The 16,989-nt window shown below is 44.2% G+C and overlaps 1 protein-coding gene across 1 annotated transcript; it reads right to left on the bottom strand.

Annotated features, from left to right (window-relative positions):
• Positions 1 to 1,888: 1,888 nt before the first annotated feature.
• Positions 1,889 to 15,669, bottom strand: fez1 (fasciculation and elongation protein zeta 1 (zygin I)). Its single transcript, XM_070917819.1, has 10 exons — positions 15,588 to 15,669; positions 12,325 to 12,686; positions 9,157 to 9,244; positions 6,607 to 6,693; positions 6,141 to 6,306; positions 4,628 to 4,941; positions 3,597 to 3,677; positions 2,527 to 2,602; positions 2,372 to 2,437; positions 1,889 to 2,042 (listed from the first exon to the last, which is right to left on the bottom strand). The coding sequence occupies exons 2-10, from the start codon at positions 12,654 to 12,656 to the stop codon at positions 2,026 to 2,028; spliced, it is 1,227 nt and encodes a 408-aa protein (XP_070773920.1). The 5' UTR covers positions 12,657 to 12,686; positions 15,588 to 15,669; the 3' UTR covers positions 1,889 to 2,025.
• Between the last annotated feature and the right edge of the window lie 1,320 nt (positions 15,670 to 16,989).

The raw sequence follows: 16,989 nt of genomic DNA, 5'->3' as shown, positions 1-16,989 counted from the left end.
AAACATGTATGTAATCTTACATACCTAAAGACATACATACCTACGTACATAATACTTATATACATACAGACCTACCTATCTAACTACCTACCATCATACCTACAAACATACCTACCATCATACACACACACACACACACACACACACACACACAAGTAAACATACATATATGCATACTTACATACATGCTTACATACTTACATACATACCATCCTACACACTCACAATCAGTGTCCTATGGAATTATTATATTACATATATTTCTGAGACAAAGAATGACCTATATTTGTAATTTGACAAACAGCATTCTGTGTAGGGTGAAAGTGAGTAATCTGAGATATTAACATGTAGCCGTGTTGGATTTCTCAATCAAAGTCTGACTACAGAAAATATGACCTTCACTGTGCTGAGTGATGTACACAGATGTTTGACACTTGAAGGCTGTGTACACATTGATCTGCTGAAGGGGAGAAAGCTTCTCTGTGCTCACATTAAATCACAGTTTAACACCTGGACCAGCAGAATTTTGTGACATCACAAGCAGTTTTGAAGCCAATCGTGGTCCAGAATGCAAGACGTGGAGACTTTGACACCCCCGCTGCTCACACACCGAGACTGGTCTTTTCAGGGAAGTAGGAGACATCATGCGTCCAGCAGTAAAACGTTTGAAATGAACCACAGATATTCATTCTGGATGTATTTTTAGAATGTTTTTTTATCAGGTAATTAAACTGCTTTGTATAAAAAACCCTGAGATAATAAAAGATTATTTCGGTGGGGGTGGTAAATCTTTTGAGACATTATCAGAAGACCTGAATCATCCAAAGGGGGGAGTGCATATACATGCAGTATCATGTTACCTGCTAAACTCAAAAGTTAGAAGACAGAAAGAAGCAGGTGCACACACACCGCTAGGGTAGAATGTTTATTAGAATTTGCAATTAGCGATGTAACATTCACCTACAATGGCGCAAAGGAAGTCATAAATATGCTAATATGCAAATATGCACGCCTTTATTGAAATGAGCTCATCTCATCAGGGGATGACATATCCAAGGAAAACTCAGTGACACGCCTCCACGTGGCCGAACAGGGTGGAATGCATGGAAGCCTGTTGCTCCGACACGGTAAATAAAAGTAGAAAAATCGGCAACAGAGTTTATATCAAATATTTCGATACAAATTAAAAGACATTTCAAAAAAGTCAGAAGAGCACTGGATATTCAGATAGTGAAGCGAAAAAAAGAACAAAAAAGAAGAAGAAGAAAAAAAACAAACAAGCTTTGTAATGCACTGCACTGCACCCGTAATAGTTTCTTTTCATTCACACGGAACTACAGTACTAGGTTTGCAGAAAAAGGTGCATGGCTTTTGTATTCAAATGAATCACTGCTGTCATCTGAAACAACACGGGGAGATGATCACTCGTGGATGCAGTATGGCATTTCATGTATTTTTTTTTTTTTTTTTTTTACAGTGTAGTCCTTGAATGAATGAATTAATGAATCAAACAATCAACAGAACCCAGTGGTTAAGAGGTCAGTTTATGAATGAGTGTCAACACTTGGCAACGTTGGAATTCTGTTAAAGGAAACAAAGAAAAGTTAAAAAACAGAAAAAAGAAAAAATAAGAAAGAAACTGTAAAGTAAAGAAATTAAGGAAAAGAAAGCACTGATAACGTCGTATCCCTGTACCAAAGTGGTGTTGTGATATTTAGTAGCATGTCATGCTCCATTAGTGAAGTCCTTTTAAAAGTGGGATTGGCCGTCCCGCTTGTTTAACTATTCAGATGGCGGCCATTTTGGGTCTGGCCTGAGCTTAATGTGCAGGAGGGGAGAAGGTGAGCTCAGCGAAAGGCAGTAGTCATAGTCGAGGTGAATACAATAATGTCGATGGTGAGGATCCATGGTTGATAATGGTATAAGGGGAGAGAGGTCATGCAGCTCGGGCCAGAGGCAAGGAAGGTTGGAGAAGAACCTCGGGGGAATTCTCCATCACGCTGTGGCCCCTGGCCTGGCGGTGCTTTAGGTAGGACACAAGACTAGAGAGGGAAAAACAGCAAAAACAATAATGATGAGTGTCTACAGGATGAGATATAATGAAGTTACTTTAATGCAGCGATTCTTGTAGCAAAATGAGGAAGTTCAGTTTCGCAATAACTGAATTTACTTAACAGTATTCCAATCAGAGAACATACTGTAATCTTCACTGTTGTTGTCTTTTGTCTATTTCTCTTGTCTTCCCCTGTACTGTATGGTGCAAGTCAGAAGAATAGGGTTTTTGTTCAGTTCACCAAAAGCTCTTAAACACTTGACTTTTTCTTCAACAGTCACTTTGTAGAAGTATTCAAACTTGTGTTGCTGTGTTTACCTTTCAATATGTAGTCGGTAAGCAGTGTAGGCACCTTCTCACTGTCCTCCTTCATGGCATAAAGAACTAGGTGGAGGAAATAAAAAAAAAGTGCGTCAACTTAGCCAGTTATTATTATTCGCCTTTGATATGGAGGTTCATGGCTGGATACTTACTATTTGTGAGCATCTGCAGGTCGTCGACAGATGGAGGGGTGCCTTTCTTCTCATATGGGATAACTGTGTTTAGATACTGGAGACAGAGCCGAGGTTCAGAGGGTTTAACGCCTAACTGGTCTTAACAGTCGTTAACGTGAGCATTTTACCTTGGGAACCTAAAGCAAGAGTTAGATGAAAATATTGATACCACTCTCATATCTGATGGTTAGCTTAGCTTAGCCCAAAGACTGGAAACGGGGGCTGCTTGTTGGAGCTTCATATTTAGTGTACAGACGTGAGAGTGCTAGCCATCCTCTCAGCTAACTCTTGGCAATAAATTTCCCAAAATGTCGAACACTTGTCAATGGACTGTCTGTACACGGCAAACAATTAAGCCTTTAACACTGGCTGAGAGGGAAAAGGCACAATGTGTAATCAAAGTGTAAACACAAGTGGAACCCCAACACAAAACACAAAACACTAAATCTAAGTTAGAAATGTTTTGCTAACGCTGTAAACGGTTGGTTTACATCCAGGAATGCCTGCAAAAACTGCAGCAAGACAGACCTACATGTTCAACTATGACCAGCTGAGAAACACAAAATGTTGAATTCACTCATTCATGAGCCTTTCATTTATATATGCGCACCTGCCTGTAATTTATACAGACAAAACACAGGGACATTTCTTGCAGCGTATATTGCTTACACCATCAACAGAGATCAAATTACATGCAGCGGGCTGATCGTCCCTGTGGATGACCTCAACTGTGCAAAGGACTGAAGCAGTGCTGCACTGGCTACACTAGGGGGCCCATGACCTGAAAGGCCCCGTGCACGGGCCACCACAGCACAGCTGGTGCGGGCCCCCTTCCTGCTGTAAATAAGTTACACCTCAGCTGTGACGCACACAAAAACACACCATGAGTCGTAACCTCACCATAATCAATAAAATCGTTTGTGGACGTTTTTTGATTTACTTTGACAGTGATTGCTGGGAAATACCACGGCCAAATGTCTAGTGTCTTTTTTTCACCATGTGACACTTGTTATTAAGTTTTTTTTAAGACATCTGACCTTTGACCTTACCTGTTTCTCATTCCCTGTGCTTCCAAATGTCTGTCTGATGCCTGTCTGCAGGATGTTAGACAGTCCCTCCATGCTGAAACGCTGCAGGTCACAACCAGGACAAACACACACACACACACACACACATATATACAGACCATTATTACAAGCTACAGATCATCGGTGCTTTGATTTTTGTTCAAGTGCAACACAGACCTTTCAGCATCTCTCACGAACCATGCTGCTGACAAACATGACATCACGGTGAAACACGATTAGCTTTATTGTTCATATTGCATCTGCATCATTAAGACGTCTGTGCGTTCATACTGCTTCAGCAGAGCAGCCTCGGGTACCCAGCAGCCACCGGAGAAAAACGCTGCAGCATGGAAGGAAAACCCATTAGGCTGTTTCTCTGTTACTGGACAGGGGCAGACCGGACCGGGCTGTTACTGTATGCAGACGACGGTGCACTTTCGCTTTAGGATCTTTACTGGAATAGATACTTTAGAGGCTAATGGACCTGAGATCCATTATGCTAACACACCTCCTAATGTATTAATAATTGGATATGCGAGCATCATAATACCATCATTTTATGAGTAATATTTTGAGTGACAGTACTAGTTTTCCTCTGGTGGAGTAACCAAGATCACTGGTTACCATTTCTTTTCTGAGCTTTGTGATCTCATATAGAAATCCCACCTCTGATCCGGTCTACTGAGCTCTCCTTCACTGCCAGAGTGCGTCTACAGGTTCGGGACCAGGATCAGTCCTGGAGCTGAATGTGTGATGAGCTGCTGCCGCTGAATACATGCGGCCGCAAGCACCATTTTCTTTGTAAATCTGGCCCATTGTGACATGATTAACTGTGGTGTAGATGCACTGATGAAAGCACACGTTTGTAAAACTCCTGTGTGAAAGGCTTTAAGTTATGGCACACACACACACACACACACTCACTCACTCACTCACTCACTCACTCACTCACTCACTCACATCAATATATAATGTAAATGAAGGCGTGTAAAGCATACAAGGCTCCTTCTCACCTTGATGGGCATGCTCCCCGTCTTCTCTGTGTGGCCAGTGGAGCCTGTATTCCCCCCGTTCACAGATGCCGTCCCCCCCGCCTGCAGGCTCAGGGCCTTGTCCCGGCGCCGGCGTTTGCTGCTGTCTCGCTGCTCCTTCTGCCTGTTCTGCACCTCCACCAGGGCCGTGATGAACGTGTTCTTCACCTCCTTCTCGAACTCCAGCTCCTCACGCCGAGCCAGCTGGCTGACCAGCTCCTCTGAGTACTCGCGGATGGCGGCCTCCACCCGCTGCAGCAGCTCCACCAGTGCTGAGCTGGGCATCAGGCTCAGGCCTGCGGAACAGAGAGAGAGTCACAATTGGTTTTCATTTTACGCTAAAGTATTGCGTCTTATCCATAGGTTTAGTCAGAATGCTCAAACATATACAGACCGGGTGAATCTGAGCAAAATCAGTGGAGCTAAAATGACTATTTTAGTTTGAGCAAAAGTGAGCAACAAACTCAAACACCGTCCTGAATCCGACTTGCTAACAGCTGACCCCTTTTGGCTTTTTCACACTCTTTGTTGCTTGTGACCTATTAAGAGAAAGCAGTATCTTTGTCACATATTGTATGTTCATGTGGAGGTAAAAGTACACAGTGTTTCATAAGGAATTTCGTTTTTTTCTTGTTTCTCCAGTAATCATCTCACAACCCCTTCGGTTCATCTCACGACCCCTTGGAGGGTCCCAGTCCAACGGGTTGAGAACCATGGACATTATATAGTGATGACAAACATTTCTTGAATTAATTAAATTCAAGCCAGATGTGTGTTACACTGAAAACCGCAGATTTGTAATCATCAACGTTTTTAATTTGGTACATTTCTGTCCATCTCTCGTCCAACTCCCCCACAGCTCACTTGATCTTGAGAACGCCTTGTCCTCTTGAACTCTACCTTTGGACCTGCTGAAATGAGATGACTAATCTGACCATGTGGATTACTAAATCAAAGTCTGCCGTGTGTGTGTGTGTGTGGGGGGGGGGGGTGTCCTGGTGACTCTGTTGGCTGAGGTGAACATGAATACTGACGCATATCTCTCCAGTCTTTACCCAAAAATACGACTTACGTAAGATGGACACATATTGCAGTTGGAGCATGTTTGTCCTTGGCAAACCTTGATCATTAATGGCCTGTTGGATGTTGGATCTCCTGTAAATAGGGATGATGGTATTTGTCATGTCCAGCCTATGGCAAGGACTCAGTGGAGGGGGGGGGGGGTCTCACCCTTGGTGTCTTATTGGTGTTTGGCGACATGCTTCAAGAAGGATTATGAATTGTAGGGTACTGGCGTGATACGCAAGGGTACAGACTGATCACCCCGCCGGGCAAACTAAGCTAAGTTTCTTTGGCCAGAAGAGACTCACTTTGCTACGAGGAAAATCCTGAACAGCCGCAGTGAACATATTACTCTTAACAGCTGCTGCCCAGGTGTCGGTTAGGAAGTCGCACTAATCAAACAAACAGCACGATGGGGTGTTCCCAGTTTTACCTTCATAGGAGCAGTTGTTGTTGGAGGCCTGTGACAGCTGCCTGATCTCCTCCAGCAGGGACGGGTTGGTCCTGGAGGAGCAGTGGCTGCTCTCCTCTTCATCCTCCTCCTCAGTCTCGCCGGGGTCCGGAGAGTTCTCCATCATCTCGACTATCTCCTCAATGACCTTGGAGAGAGAGAGAGAGAGAGAGAGAGCGAGAGAGAGAGAGAGAGTGATACAGGGAGACGGGTGGATGGACAGGAAAGAGAGTAGGAGGCAGGGGTAAGTACAAGCACATCCATAACCGTCCATTTGTCAGTTGAGTGTGGCCACTAAAATGTAAGTGTACATATCATACTTAAATCCATTACTGCTGTTTGTGGCAGAGACAGACTTGGATTTCCTGTAGCAGGCAAACTGCTGTTTGATCTTGCGCACACACACACACACGCACACACACACACACACACACACACTCAAACCCACCTGGTCAGCTGTGATGAGCGGCTCTTCATTCAGGCAGTTGGCGTTGTCATTCTTCTCGTTCATCTCCTCCTCTTCTTTTTCGTGGATCTGCAGAACGTGAGACGAAACCAAATAACAAACAAGTGGCTTCTACGGTCTACGTCTGACTGAGAAAAGGGGGCTAACAGGACTCATCTGCATTGGAATAATGAACTAAATCCACAATACGTTTCCAGAAGAACTGGACCAATGTCTGGGACGGAGAGAGAGAGAGAGAGAGAGGGTCATTCAGGGATTGCACTCATTTGAATGACTCATGCTTAAATATTTGAAAGGCTTTACATGATTTAGTATCGCTTCTTAAAAAAAACCATTTACTATTCCATTTATAAAAGTGTTTGAATAGTTTAGACCTTATTTATTTATTCATTTGCAATATTTGACTTTTAGACAGTTTTGATGGTGAAGTTGGCTCTAGCATTGGCTCTAGGTACGGCAGTCCAGACTCCAGACTGACTTTGCACAGACATTCATTGTCCCCAGATGTATCCTAATGGCTAATGGTAAATGCCCGACAACTCCTCTAGTGCCACCATGAGGCTGACATTTGTGGTCAGTGTCAAATGTCTTGTCAAACATTAGATGGATTATCATGAAATGTGAACTCTTAACATTTCATCTAGCGCCATCATCAGCTCAAAGTTTTTTTAATTTGTCCAACACTTTGGTTTATGGACCAAATACCTGCAAAACTAAATGTTAACATTGTCATTGTGGGCATGGTAGCATCAAATGTTAGCATTTAGCTCAAAGCATGGCCGTGCCAGAGTGCAGCCTCACAGAGCTGCTAGTGTGGCTGCTGACTCTTATTTGAATGTCTGCAGGGCTTTTCTCTTCTGCTAATTATTGACATAGCATAATAATCAGAGAGCTCATGAAAGATTCGCTATTTGCTGAAAAATCCAAAGCACACGGCAAGCAGATGTATTTTGTGGTTCTGGTATGTTTGGAATAAATAGAATAGTCTGGTTAGAACATGCAGGTCAGAGGAAACACTGAATATCCACAGAAAAAAAAATGAAATTTGCTTCATCTGACTGGCATAAAGGGGAGCTGTCATTTGTGAAATAGTTTCTGGTGGCCTGTTTTGGTGTAACACTTTTAACTTAGAGAGAATCCACAACAACCCGGCTGAAGGCAGGGTGCATTTTCACAACAACCCTCTTCCCTCCGGGGGGGGCGAAAACGTCTGCTCTGGCCTTGACCAGCCCAAACATGGCCTAGACTGCTAAGTGCCTGCAGTTGTATGTGACAGCCAATTACCGGAGTGGGGTGGAAGAGGAGGACCTCTGCTGAATGGCAGACCAGTCAAGGTTGGTCAAGCATGTCCTCAAGCGTCAGCATGAGATTAAGCCTTACATACCCAAACCCCCATGGGCATAATTTATGGGATATGTCCCCACCACTTTTCTGATTACCTCAAATTGTCCCCACCACTAATTTGATATTAATTGCATATGCGTTTAAATCAAATAAGCTCCCTCATGCTCCCACTGGATGAGAAATAGAGTTTCTATTGGTGTTTGTTGGCTTTGCTCCCACCTTCTTTACATGCAGCCATGTGATTGCTGGAGTGCACCGGAAACAGATTCAAAGTTAAATTCGAAGTTAAATCAAATTAAACACCATTTATTAAACATCACATAGTTTTGTTGTTAACACAGGCACCAGAGAGAGACGGGGAGAGAGAGCCCTGGCCAGAGTGGACAGGTAAGAATGTTCACTGTGGGCTGTAATGTTCCCTCAAAGAGCTCAACCTTCTGATCTGAGCACTGTTTTAAACCAGTTTCTACAATCGCTCGTTCTAAGTGCGCGAACAGAGCGGCCATTTTTCTTTTGAAGTTCAGCCGTGAGACGGGCCTGTGTGCCGTATGTTATCTCATTGGGCACATCCCTCTGATGTAATTGGTAAAAAAAAAAACAATTGATCCCATGAGAAAGACCAAAGCTGGACAAATATAGGCATATTGTTTAGAATTCCAGGAAATGCAACAAAAAAAATCTCCCCAACACTTTCCAAACTCGCGCCCTATCTGCAAAAAAGTAGGGAAATATGGAGGAAGTGACTGCGAGAGCACTTTTCTGGGGTTGTTGAGCATGTTTTCTGGGTCAGACCTCTTAGCAGTTTTAATCAAACTGTGCTCACTTGAGTATAAAGTGGGTAAATAAACATTCCAATAGATCACAGATTCGGTAGTTCATTCATGATTAACGCTTTTTGACACGCAGCTTCACACCAACTACATAATACCACACTGCACAGGAAATAACATCCACGTGGTTTCATAGCAATGGCACTAAGCTACTCCCAAAGATGTAAAGCAGATACAAGATAAGAGAAGCAAGGAATAAACAGGAAAAGGGAAGTAAATTCAAATAAGAAAGATATTTTAAAACATGCTACCTTTGGCAGCTGAAGAAAACCATGTAGCCAAAGATTATAGAAACCCAATTAAATTCACAAAATGGCACATTTCCCAGATCTGAACCAAATAGAAAGATATGGAGTACCTCCTGCTCGGAAAGATTGCCGTTGAGTCCCTGTGGCTCGGGGTTGTCCCAGGTGGAGATGTAGTTGTCAGTTAGAGCATCCCACACGCTGCAAAACAACACAAGGACACATATATGCACACGTCAGCGAGGGCAACTTTGAAGTACCACCACCAAAAAAAAAAAATCAAAAACAAGCATCAAAACAAGCCTTAGCTCTAAAGGCTGTCAACCATTTTAAGCTGGTGCATCCACACACACACACTCCAGTTAGACAGTTATGCAAGAGCATTAAGCTAGAGTTTGTTTTTATCGCCCTGGTTATAAGGCGGTCTGCACAGCCCTGTCTTCAGCAGCCTGCAACTCAGTCAATGTTTCAATGTGGCAAGTCAATGATGGTGAGTGCTGGAGGCTGCAGAGGAACAATGCAGGACAGGGAAAAAAAACACAGCTTACTACTCAGCAAAAGGTATCCTGAGCAGAGATTTAGATAAAGCTCCTCACATCATTGTGCAAGTGGTCTCTGACTGCAGCCCGGTGCAAGCGTCTGTCTGCCTGCCTGCCTGTCTGTCTGAGGAGGAATGACATAAATCTGGGAGAGAGGCCTCCTTTGTGTTGTTTTTTCCCCCCCTCTCCTCCACTCAGAGGCTGGCTCAGGCCTGCTGCCCTGCTCCCAGTGGCACTGCCCACACCCCGACGCACAGTGGACACCATTCAGCTAACAGCTTACCTCACCGGCCATGCCTGCATGCCATGGCTGCACGCACAAGCACATAAACAGGGTCAAAGATTCAATACACTTGACCTTAAGACGAAAACGAAGTGATCAAAAGTGTCGCCACTGGCCAGAATGCAAATAAAATGTCTTACATGAAATATCCCCCCCCCCCCATCAGAGAATTCATTTTGAAATGTTTTCCTGAAAGTTAAATAAACTACATGACATCCTTCTGTAAAATGACCCCCATGTATTTAAATCATAACTTAGACAGCAGAATAATACCCAGTTTACGCTCGTCAAGGATATACCAAAAAATGAATACACAGAAAAATAATAAACAATCACAGTGGCTCACACATACAAAATAAACTTCTATAATGACATATTAAGGACAAACAAAATTACCACCTCTTATAAAAATAGTGAGCTAGAATTGAAACAAAAGTCCAAAAGTCAGCACAGCTTGCTAAAACTGTATAGCAATAGTTTGGCAAATTTGGGAAATGTTACTCTCTTGCTGAGAGTTAGATAAGCAGATTGGTACCACTCCCATGTGTGTACGCGTAATATGAAGCTACAGTCAGTTAGCTTAGCTTAGCATAAAGGCTGGAAATGGTGGGAAACTGAAAGGTAAAAACATCTGCTTACCAGCACCTCTAAAGCTCACTATATCTTGTTGTGTACCTTGTTTGTTTACTCCATACAAAAACTGGAGTGTAAAAATAGAAAATGGTGGTTTATGATTATTTCTTGGCAGGGACCAGTGCTGGGTTAGCTAAGCTAACAGGCTCCTGGCCGTAGCTTTGCACACTGTGTAACAGACAATAAATAAAAATGAAAAAATATCCTTTAAATGAATGCGAACACTTTAAATGGAATAAAACCCATCCCGTTAAAATACATTGGTTAAGTTCTAATCAGTAATAACCACAGTGGAAACCACAACAGCACATGAACAGCACATAGTGCAGGCGTGACACGAGGACACGCTGTGGCCGTGTGCGCGCCAGCAGGAGCTGGAACTCCGTGTTACAAAGCCGTCCTGCTGTGCTTGTTGGCCCGCAGACACTGAAGAGAAATCACTCTGTTTGATATTCTGCCTCTCCATCAGCTTGTCGGACCCACTTATATCTTTTTTTTAATCAGGCAACCGCAGGGATTAGGCCAAAATGTGCGACAGACTGTTTTCAACCAAACAGCAGATTTACATTGTTGACGTACGTAAGGCTCTAAATGAGTCTCCCTTCACTGACAAGAGATAGTTTTCCTATAAGCCATAGCACAACATAAGGTGCTAATATATAATATAAATAGCTCGTGAATGAGACTCTCTTGACCAGCATTGTTATGAAAAGGGAAAAACAAAGAGACAAAACTCCAGAGGAGGTTGGGCCAGTTGTTAGGTTTGACTGCAATACATCTTTACTGGTTTCCTTATCTGCGCCACAACAAATCAGCGCATGGCATTCTGCTCGTGTCTCGGTCATGACCCGCAGATGGGCGTAGTACTGTGGACCTCACATCCACCCACAGCCCTGTGTTGTGCGCTCAATAATCAGTCAGAGCTCTATTCAGCAAGACAGACTAATTTTTTAACAGCAATTTAATATTGTTTGACTCATTTCCAAAAGCCTCTCCTCTTACACCTACAGTCGGACTATTTTTAGCCTGATTCATATGTGAGGACATGTGCGTTTCCGCCTCGGGGCCTGCTAGCAAAAAAAAAAAAAAAGGAGGAGGAGGATCTGGCAGTCAGCTGGTGGAGAGGCAGAGACAGACAAAGCCAACTGAGGCGTACCAACACTGCACATTGAATAATTCAGCACGCGGGCCCCGACTGTGGAGCTGAGGGTGGGGTCATGCTGCTGATTGACTGCTTGTTTTGGGATGTCCGTGTGTGTGTGTGTGGAAATATGTTTGTCACGTGTGATGTGCTGGGCGGCTGAGCCACTGTTCTGGCCTTGAGAGCGGGCTGTGAGTGGCATCAATGGCGGCATAATGAGAAGGCTAGTGTGCAACATAAAGGGCCGGAGGAAGAGGCTCTATTTTATGCGTGCTGAGAGTCTGGCCGTCTGGCCTTTTATGATGTCAGTGCGTTTGCAGTCGTTTCTGTCACTTCACTGTGTTACCGATGGCAAAGTAGGGTGCATCGCACTGCCCAGATGCAGCCAGATGCTGCAGAGAAGTCCAAATATTCAGGAAGAAATACAGCAAACACAAGTTATCTGTTGTCTGCAATGGAGCAAAGGATTATGTTTCCAATGAATCAAAAAGGATTTTAGCTACTTTCTGTATATTAACATTGCTGCAGGATGCTGTTTGGAAAGTCAACATACTGATGCAAAACCTTTTCGATGGACTATATGTGCTATCAGTTAAGACCTCCATTGTGTACATTGCAGGTCCAGTAAGTGGACCTTGTGCTATGAATACTATCAAACTGTATTACTGCGACTGTGGTCACTCACTCTTCGTCCTGCAGCCTCTCCTCATCCTCCTGGCTGTGTGACTGGTTGCGTATGGGCGCCAGGCCCTCCGTCTTGGTGTTGTAATTGTGGAAGCAGACGTTGAGCTTCTCGTCGAACTCGTTGACCAGGTCCTCCATCGACTTGAAGCTCATCATCTCGGAGAAGTTCTCCAGCTCGGAGAAGTCCTCGCGGGTGATGGAGGCCAGGGGGACGGTGGTGGTGGTGGTGGTGGAGTAAGAGGAGTGGTTCAGCACTGGGTGGTCCAGCTCGTCCATGCGGCAGGGCCGTAGGTCCTCAAACTCCTCATCCAAACACACAAGGGGGGCTTCCATGGTGTCCCCCGTCTGTTGATTCTGTGGGCCCTGCACAAACAGAGTGGTTAGTGATACAGTGTTTAATGCATTTACTTTGCAAAGTCAGCACAGCTTATAAAACTGATGTTGTAAGTTTCATCAGCAGTCCTTTAATGAGGCGGGGCCACTGCTGCAGCAAATGTGTTTAAATGGAAAGACCAGACCAGACAAAGCACAACAGTCTGTATCTGTCCCCATGTGTTAGATCTGCAAATACCCCAGAAGGATTTATCTGGCCTCTCCTAAATCAAGCCAGCCTCGCCTCATGAGGAACGGCACCATGTTGTCTAGACAAAGAGGAGGTGGAGGTAGATGTGCCAGAAGGGGACCAGGTCCCAAAGGGAACCCAACCAGTTGGCTTTACTGGTAAACCACAGTTAATTAAGTACCTCGACTGGGATTTAACTGATGAGGTTTCCAAGATTCTGGGACTTGAAATTATAGGAACATTTGTAAAATATATTATATTAGTAAGGATATTTTGTTTGTGCTGGCCAATGGTTTCTTTATGGGTTTGGTGCTGGGTGTAAAAGTGTATCCTTCCCATAGTGTTGTTAATAGTGATGATTTAGAGACATGGACTCATCTCCCCGTCTCACTCATCTTTACAGCACAACGATGCTCCTCACGGCACATTTGGGATTCCGGGACGGACAGAAAATGACTTCAAACTACATTTAGAAAGGTAAGAAACATAAACGTAGCACCTTACAAAGAGGAATCGGAAGGACTGGGGGCTCCAAATCTTTAGTTTTATGTTTGGTCTTTCGTTTTATTTTAATACGTCCCTTGTGTATTTGGTTTAGCCAGTCAAATGAGGCAGCTTGGCACACCATGGAGGAGAATAAATGAGGAAAATAAACCTCTCACAAGATGTGGTACATTCAAACGTTTCCTTCAAAATCAAGGCAGCTAAATTTGAAATGAGTTTGTTCTTTGTCTCGGAAAGATATTCAGCCCCTGCAAAGATATCATTCTTGGTGGCTTCTGGTCAATAATTATAGTTAATTAACTGGGTGGAAAGCCTCTTTCCCACAGCGGAGTGACAAAGAGTTCGTGCAGTCTCCGATATGTTTAAAAGAGGCGAACTCGGTGCATCCCAAGATCTACAGTCATTTTATTTTGCCAGGTCCGTCTTTGTTCGTCTAATGACCATTTATGCCTTCGCTGTGTGCGTACGCTGTGCCGTGGCAGATTGATGACCAGTAAATATATGTTGGGACAGTTTAATACTTCAGTTAACTGGAGTAGAATCTTGTTTTCAACAGATCATCCATTGGTGCATATTCTGCACCTCTGATTTTATACCCAATGACGTTGTTGCTCCAATGGTTCTACTGGGACACATTGGAGCCAAGAAGTCTCGATTTTTTTTGGGATGTGGTAACCAGTATTATAGGTGAGAGTATTCCTTGTTTCCAAACTGCCCCTAAATTATGATTCTTTGCTTGAGGCTTGAGGTTCATTAGAGTTCACAGAAGAGGAACACGCTAAGAGAAAGCAGCAAATGTGCTGAAACACTGTGCCTGTAAGTACTTCTGAATGATCTCATAAAACAGAAGGAATGAAAGAGCGCAAACCTGCGAGAAGCAGCGTTCACTCTCGTGGAAGGCTGAATCCTAGAGTCAGACTTTCGGGGGGAGAAGTTGTGCCTCAGTCAGGTAGTCTGACGCAGTGTAATTACAGTAGCGAGGCCTAAACGTCCTCCTTTGCTGGACATTGCTGGTAAGTGGGTGAGTACAGAGGAGTCCATTTAAAAACAAGCTTGTGCAAGCCTTCTTCCTGCTCAGCACACCACTCAGCAAAGTGCTGCTCCGTCAAGAGCCGGATATTGTTTTCCAGGATCTCATCTCCTCTCGGTGCTGGTCTGTCTTGTTTGTCTGGTTTTTAAAAAAAAAAAATGTATTGCATCTGCTTCGTCTTTGGCTTAGCACTTATTTCTCGCGGCAGAGAAATGAATCATCCCCTTTAAGTGACAGTGACTGACAACTTGCACCTGTCAATAGATCCAATTAGAGTCATTTGATCTACTTAAATAAGGGACAAGGACGCGGAAATTAGTAGCTGACTCTAACCTTGCCACAGGCACCCTGATGCGCTGTTGCTCGAAAATTTGGCAGTGTGAAGAGTCACAAATTCAATTTCCTAAAAGCATTTCACAGTCATGCCGTAGTCTTTCTATTTACTGCTAGGTTAAGCAAGCAAAATGGACGTGGAAAACTCTGGAATATTTTGTTCCGGCAAAAGCAGCAGTGTGGATGGTGTGGCTGTGTTTTGAGGTGTGCAGGTATTAGATGTCTGCATAGTGTGTGTGTTTGGGGTGTGTGTGTCAGCCTTTTACATGTGACCTTCACAGAGAGTGGTGGTGGTGGTCTCAGGTGCGACTCCGGGCTCCACAAGCATGCAGGTATGAAAAGAGCCAATCACAAGAGATCATCATCAGAGGTCATTTAAAGCAACGGAGCCAAATCACTCACCCCATTGCACCATGGGAGGGACGACCACAACTACACAATCCAACACCAAATCAAACATCAATTCCATTGCAGATTTTGAAAGCATTCTTCTCTCTATTTAGTGTCTCCAAGCAGGAGTGCAATCACATTTGTATCGGAAATATCTGTTAAATCATATCACTGAATTGGATTCCACTTCAAATCCATTTTCAGGCGGCCATGGCAAAAATGGAAATCAAGCAAATGCATGTCATCAGCTCATCAGAGGGAGAAAAAAAAAAAAAAAAAGAGAGGAGAGTGGGGGAGGGAGAGACAAGCAGCGAGGAGAGAGGAAGGAGGAGATGGAGGAAACCATGGTTACACGGCAAGAATGGTGGGAAGAGGATGCACGGCCAGGACCTCGGAGGGGTCAGGAGAGGAAGAATGAATGGCAGGATGACGGGAGACAGATTACCTGCAGTAGATGTGCCGCTGTTGTTGTGGCTCGTGTGTAGGCAGGATCTTCTCAGGCGAGGAGAGTCTGTGCCCGAGCCTCCCTCCACTGCAAAAGCCTACCGATGAGCAGCAGCAGTTACATTCATCCCAGGGTGAAAGAGAAAGGGGGAAAAAAAAGAAGAATCAGGGAGGTAAAGATGGCAGCGTGGTCTGAGCTTTGGTCTGTATCCCTTCCCTCACCCGTTAGCCCACAGCCACCCTTATCTGTCCTCCCACAGCCCGTTGTTTTCCAATCAATAGGCAGCCAGCCCAGCTCACACAGAGCCTGCGCACTGCCAGTCCTGTGACGACATCAGCAACCCCCCCCGCCCCCTCCCTCCACCATCCTCTCTTTCTCCCTTTGTCCCTGCCTCCTCCCTCCCTCTCTTCTCCTCCAGCACACATTCATTCCCCAATATTCATGAGGAGAGACGGAGGAGGAGGAGGAGGAGGAGGCGGGGGAGCAGGAGGTTTGGGGGACGGAGATGTTGCTAGGTAGCACGTTGTTTAACATGAAATCCTATTTACTACATCACGAGCTTCCCCCTTACCCTCTGCTCAATCGTTCTGCCACACATCGGAGTGGATTCATATCCGGAAGAGAACGTATCATTTTGAACCTGCATAGTTGCACGATGAATGAAAAGACTAGCTGTCCAACACTGAGTGACATAAAAACCACATAAACCTACATTCTGCTTCTCTTCCCATCGCCCCACCTGACTATCCCATATTAATCCCATATACCATATTAATAGAGTACATCAAGCCAAACATAGTGCAGCATACCACACGACGCCAAGCAATTTAGCCTTTTGGATCAGACCAAGAACACATGGTTGTGGATCCGGTAACTATTTGAATCATAAAGAAAAGTCTCAATCTCTGAACAGAAGACCAGGATGTCGTGATCGATGGATACGACCACATTACATTAAAATGAAAAGTGCCACGTCGTTTTTTACACTTTTGGCACACTGAGAACACTAATCTTCATATTTACCACGTGTTCCATTTAGTAACGCTACATGCAATTTGCTGATGATCTTATATTGCGTCCCATGCGATTCATCTGATCTAGTGAATTTCTCAAAATTGGTCATACGTGCAGGTCATCACTTTCCTGCCAAACAGTTAACTCTTGATTTGTAGGGAGCTGTAAAAGCGCGTTCAAGGAGCATGAAACTAAACTACAGCCAATATTTAAATTTTGAAAATAAAAGCCACAGTAAAACTAGGGTCGTCTTGAAATTAATTCAAATATCAATATAAGACAGTGTATAAAGATAGATGATCATGTACAAATGCCACATGATCATGAACTTGATATTGACCCGTCCCTCCTTCACAGCCTGTGCTTCAAAATCTGCGTAATCCCCGGT

Source organism: Enoplosus armatus, chromosome 13 (genome assembly GCF_043641665.1).
Source record: "Enoplosus armatus isolate fEnoArm2 chromosome 13, fEnoArm2.hap1, whole genome shotgun sequence".
Lineage (NCBI taxonomy): Eukaryota > Metazoa > Chordata > Actinopteri > Centrarchiformes > Enoplosidae > Enoplosus > Enoplosus armatus.
The sequence above is the reverse complement of the archived record's forward strand: the minus strand, read 5'-3'. Positions and strand labels throughout refer to the sequence as shown.

Bases quoted from the DNA above. Each gene is read 5' to 3' on its own strand.
- fez1 (XM_070917819.1), bottom strand. From the start codon at position 12,656: ATGGAAGCCCCCCTTGTGTGTTTGGATGAGGAGTTTGAGGACCTACGG. The intron at 6,694-9,156 runs GTACTCCATATC...CACGTTCTGCAG, and splicing joins GCAATCTTTCCGAGCAGGAG to ATCCACGAAAAAGAAGAGGA. The intron at 6,307-6,606 runs GTGGGTTTGAGT...TCTCTCTCCAAG, and splicing joins CGCTCATCACAGCTGACCAG to GTCATTGAGGAGATAGTCGA.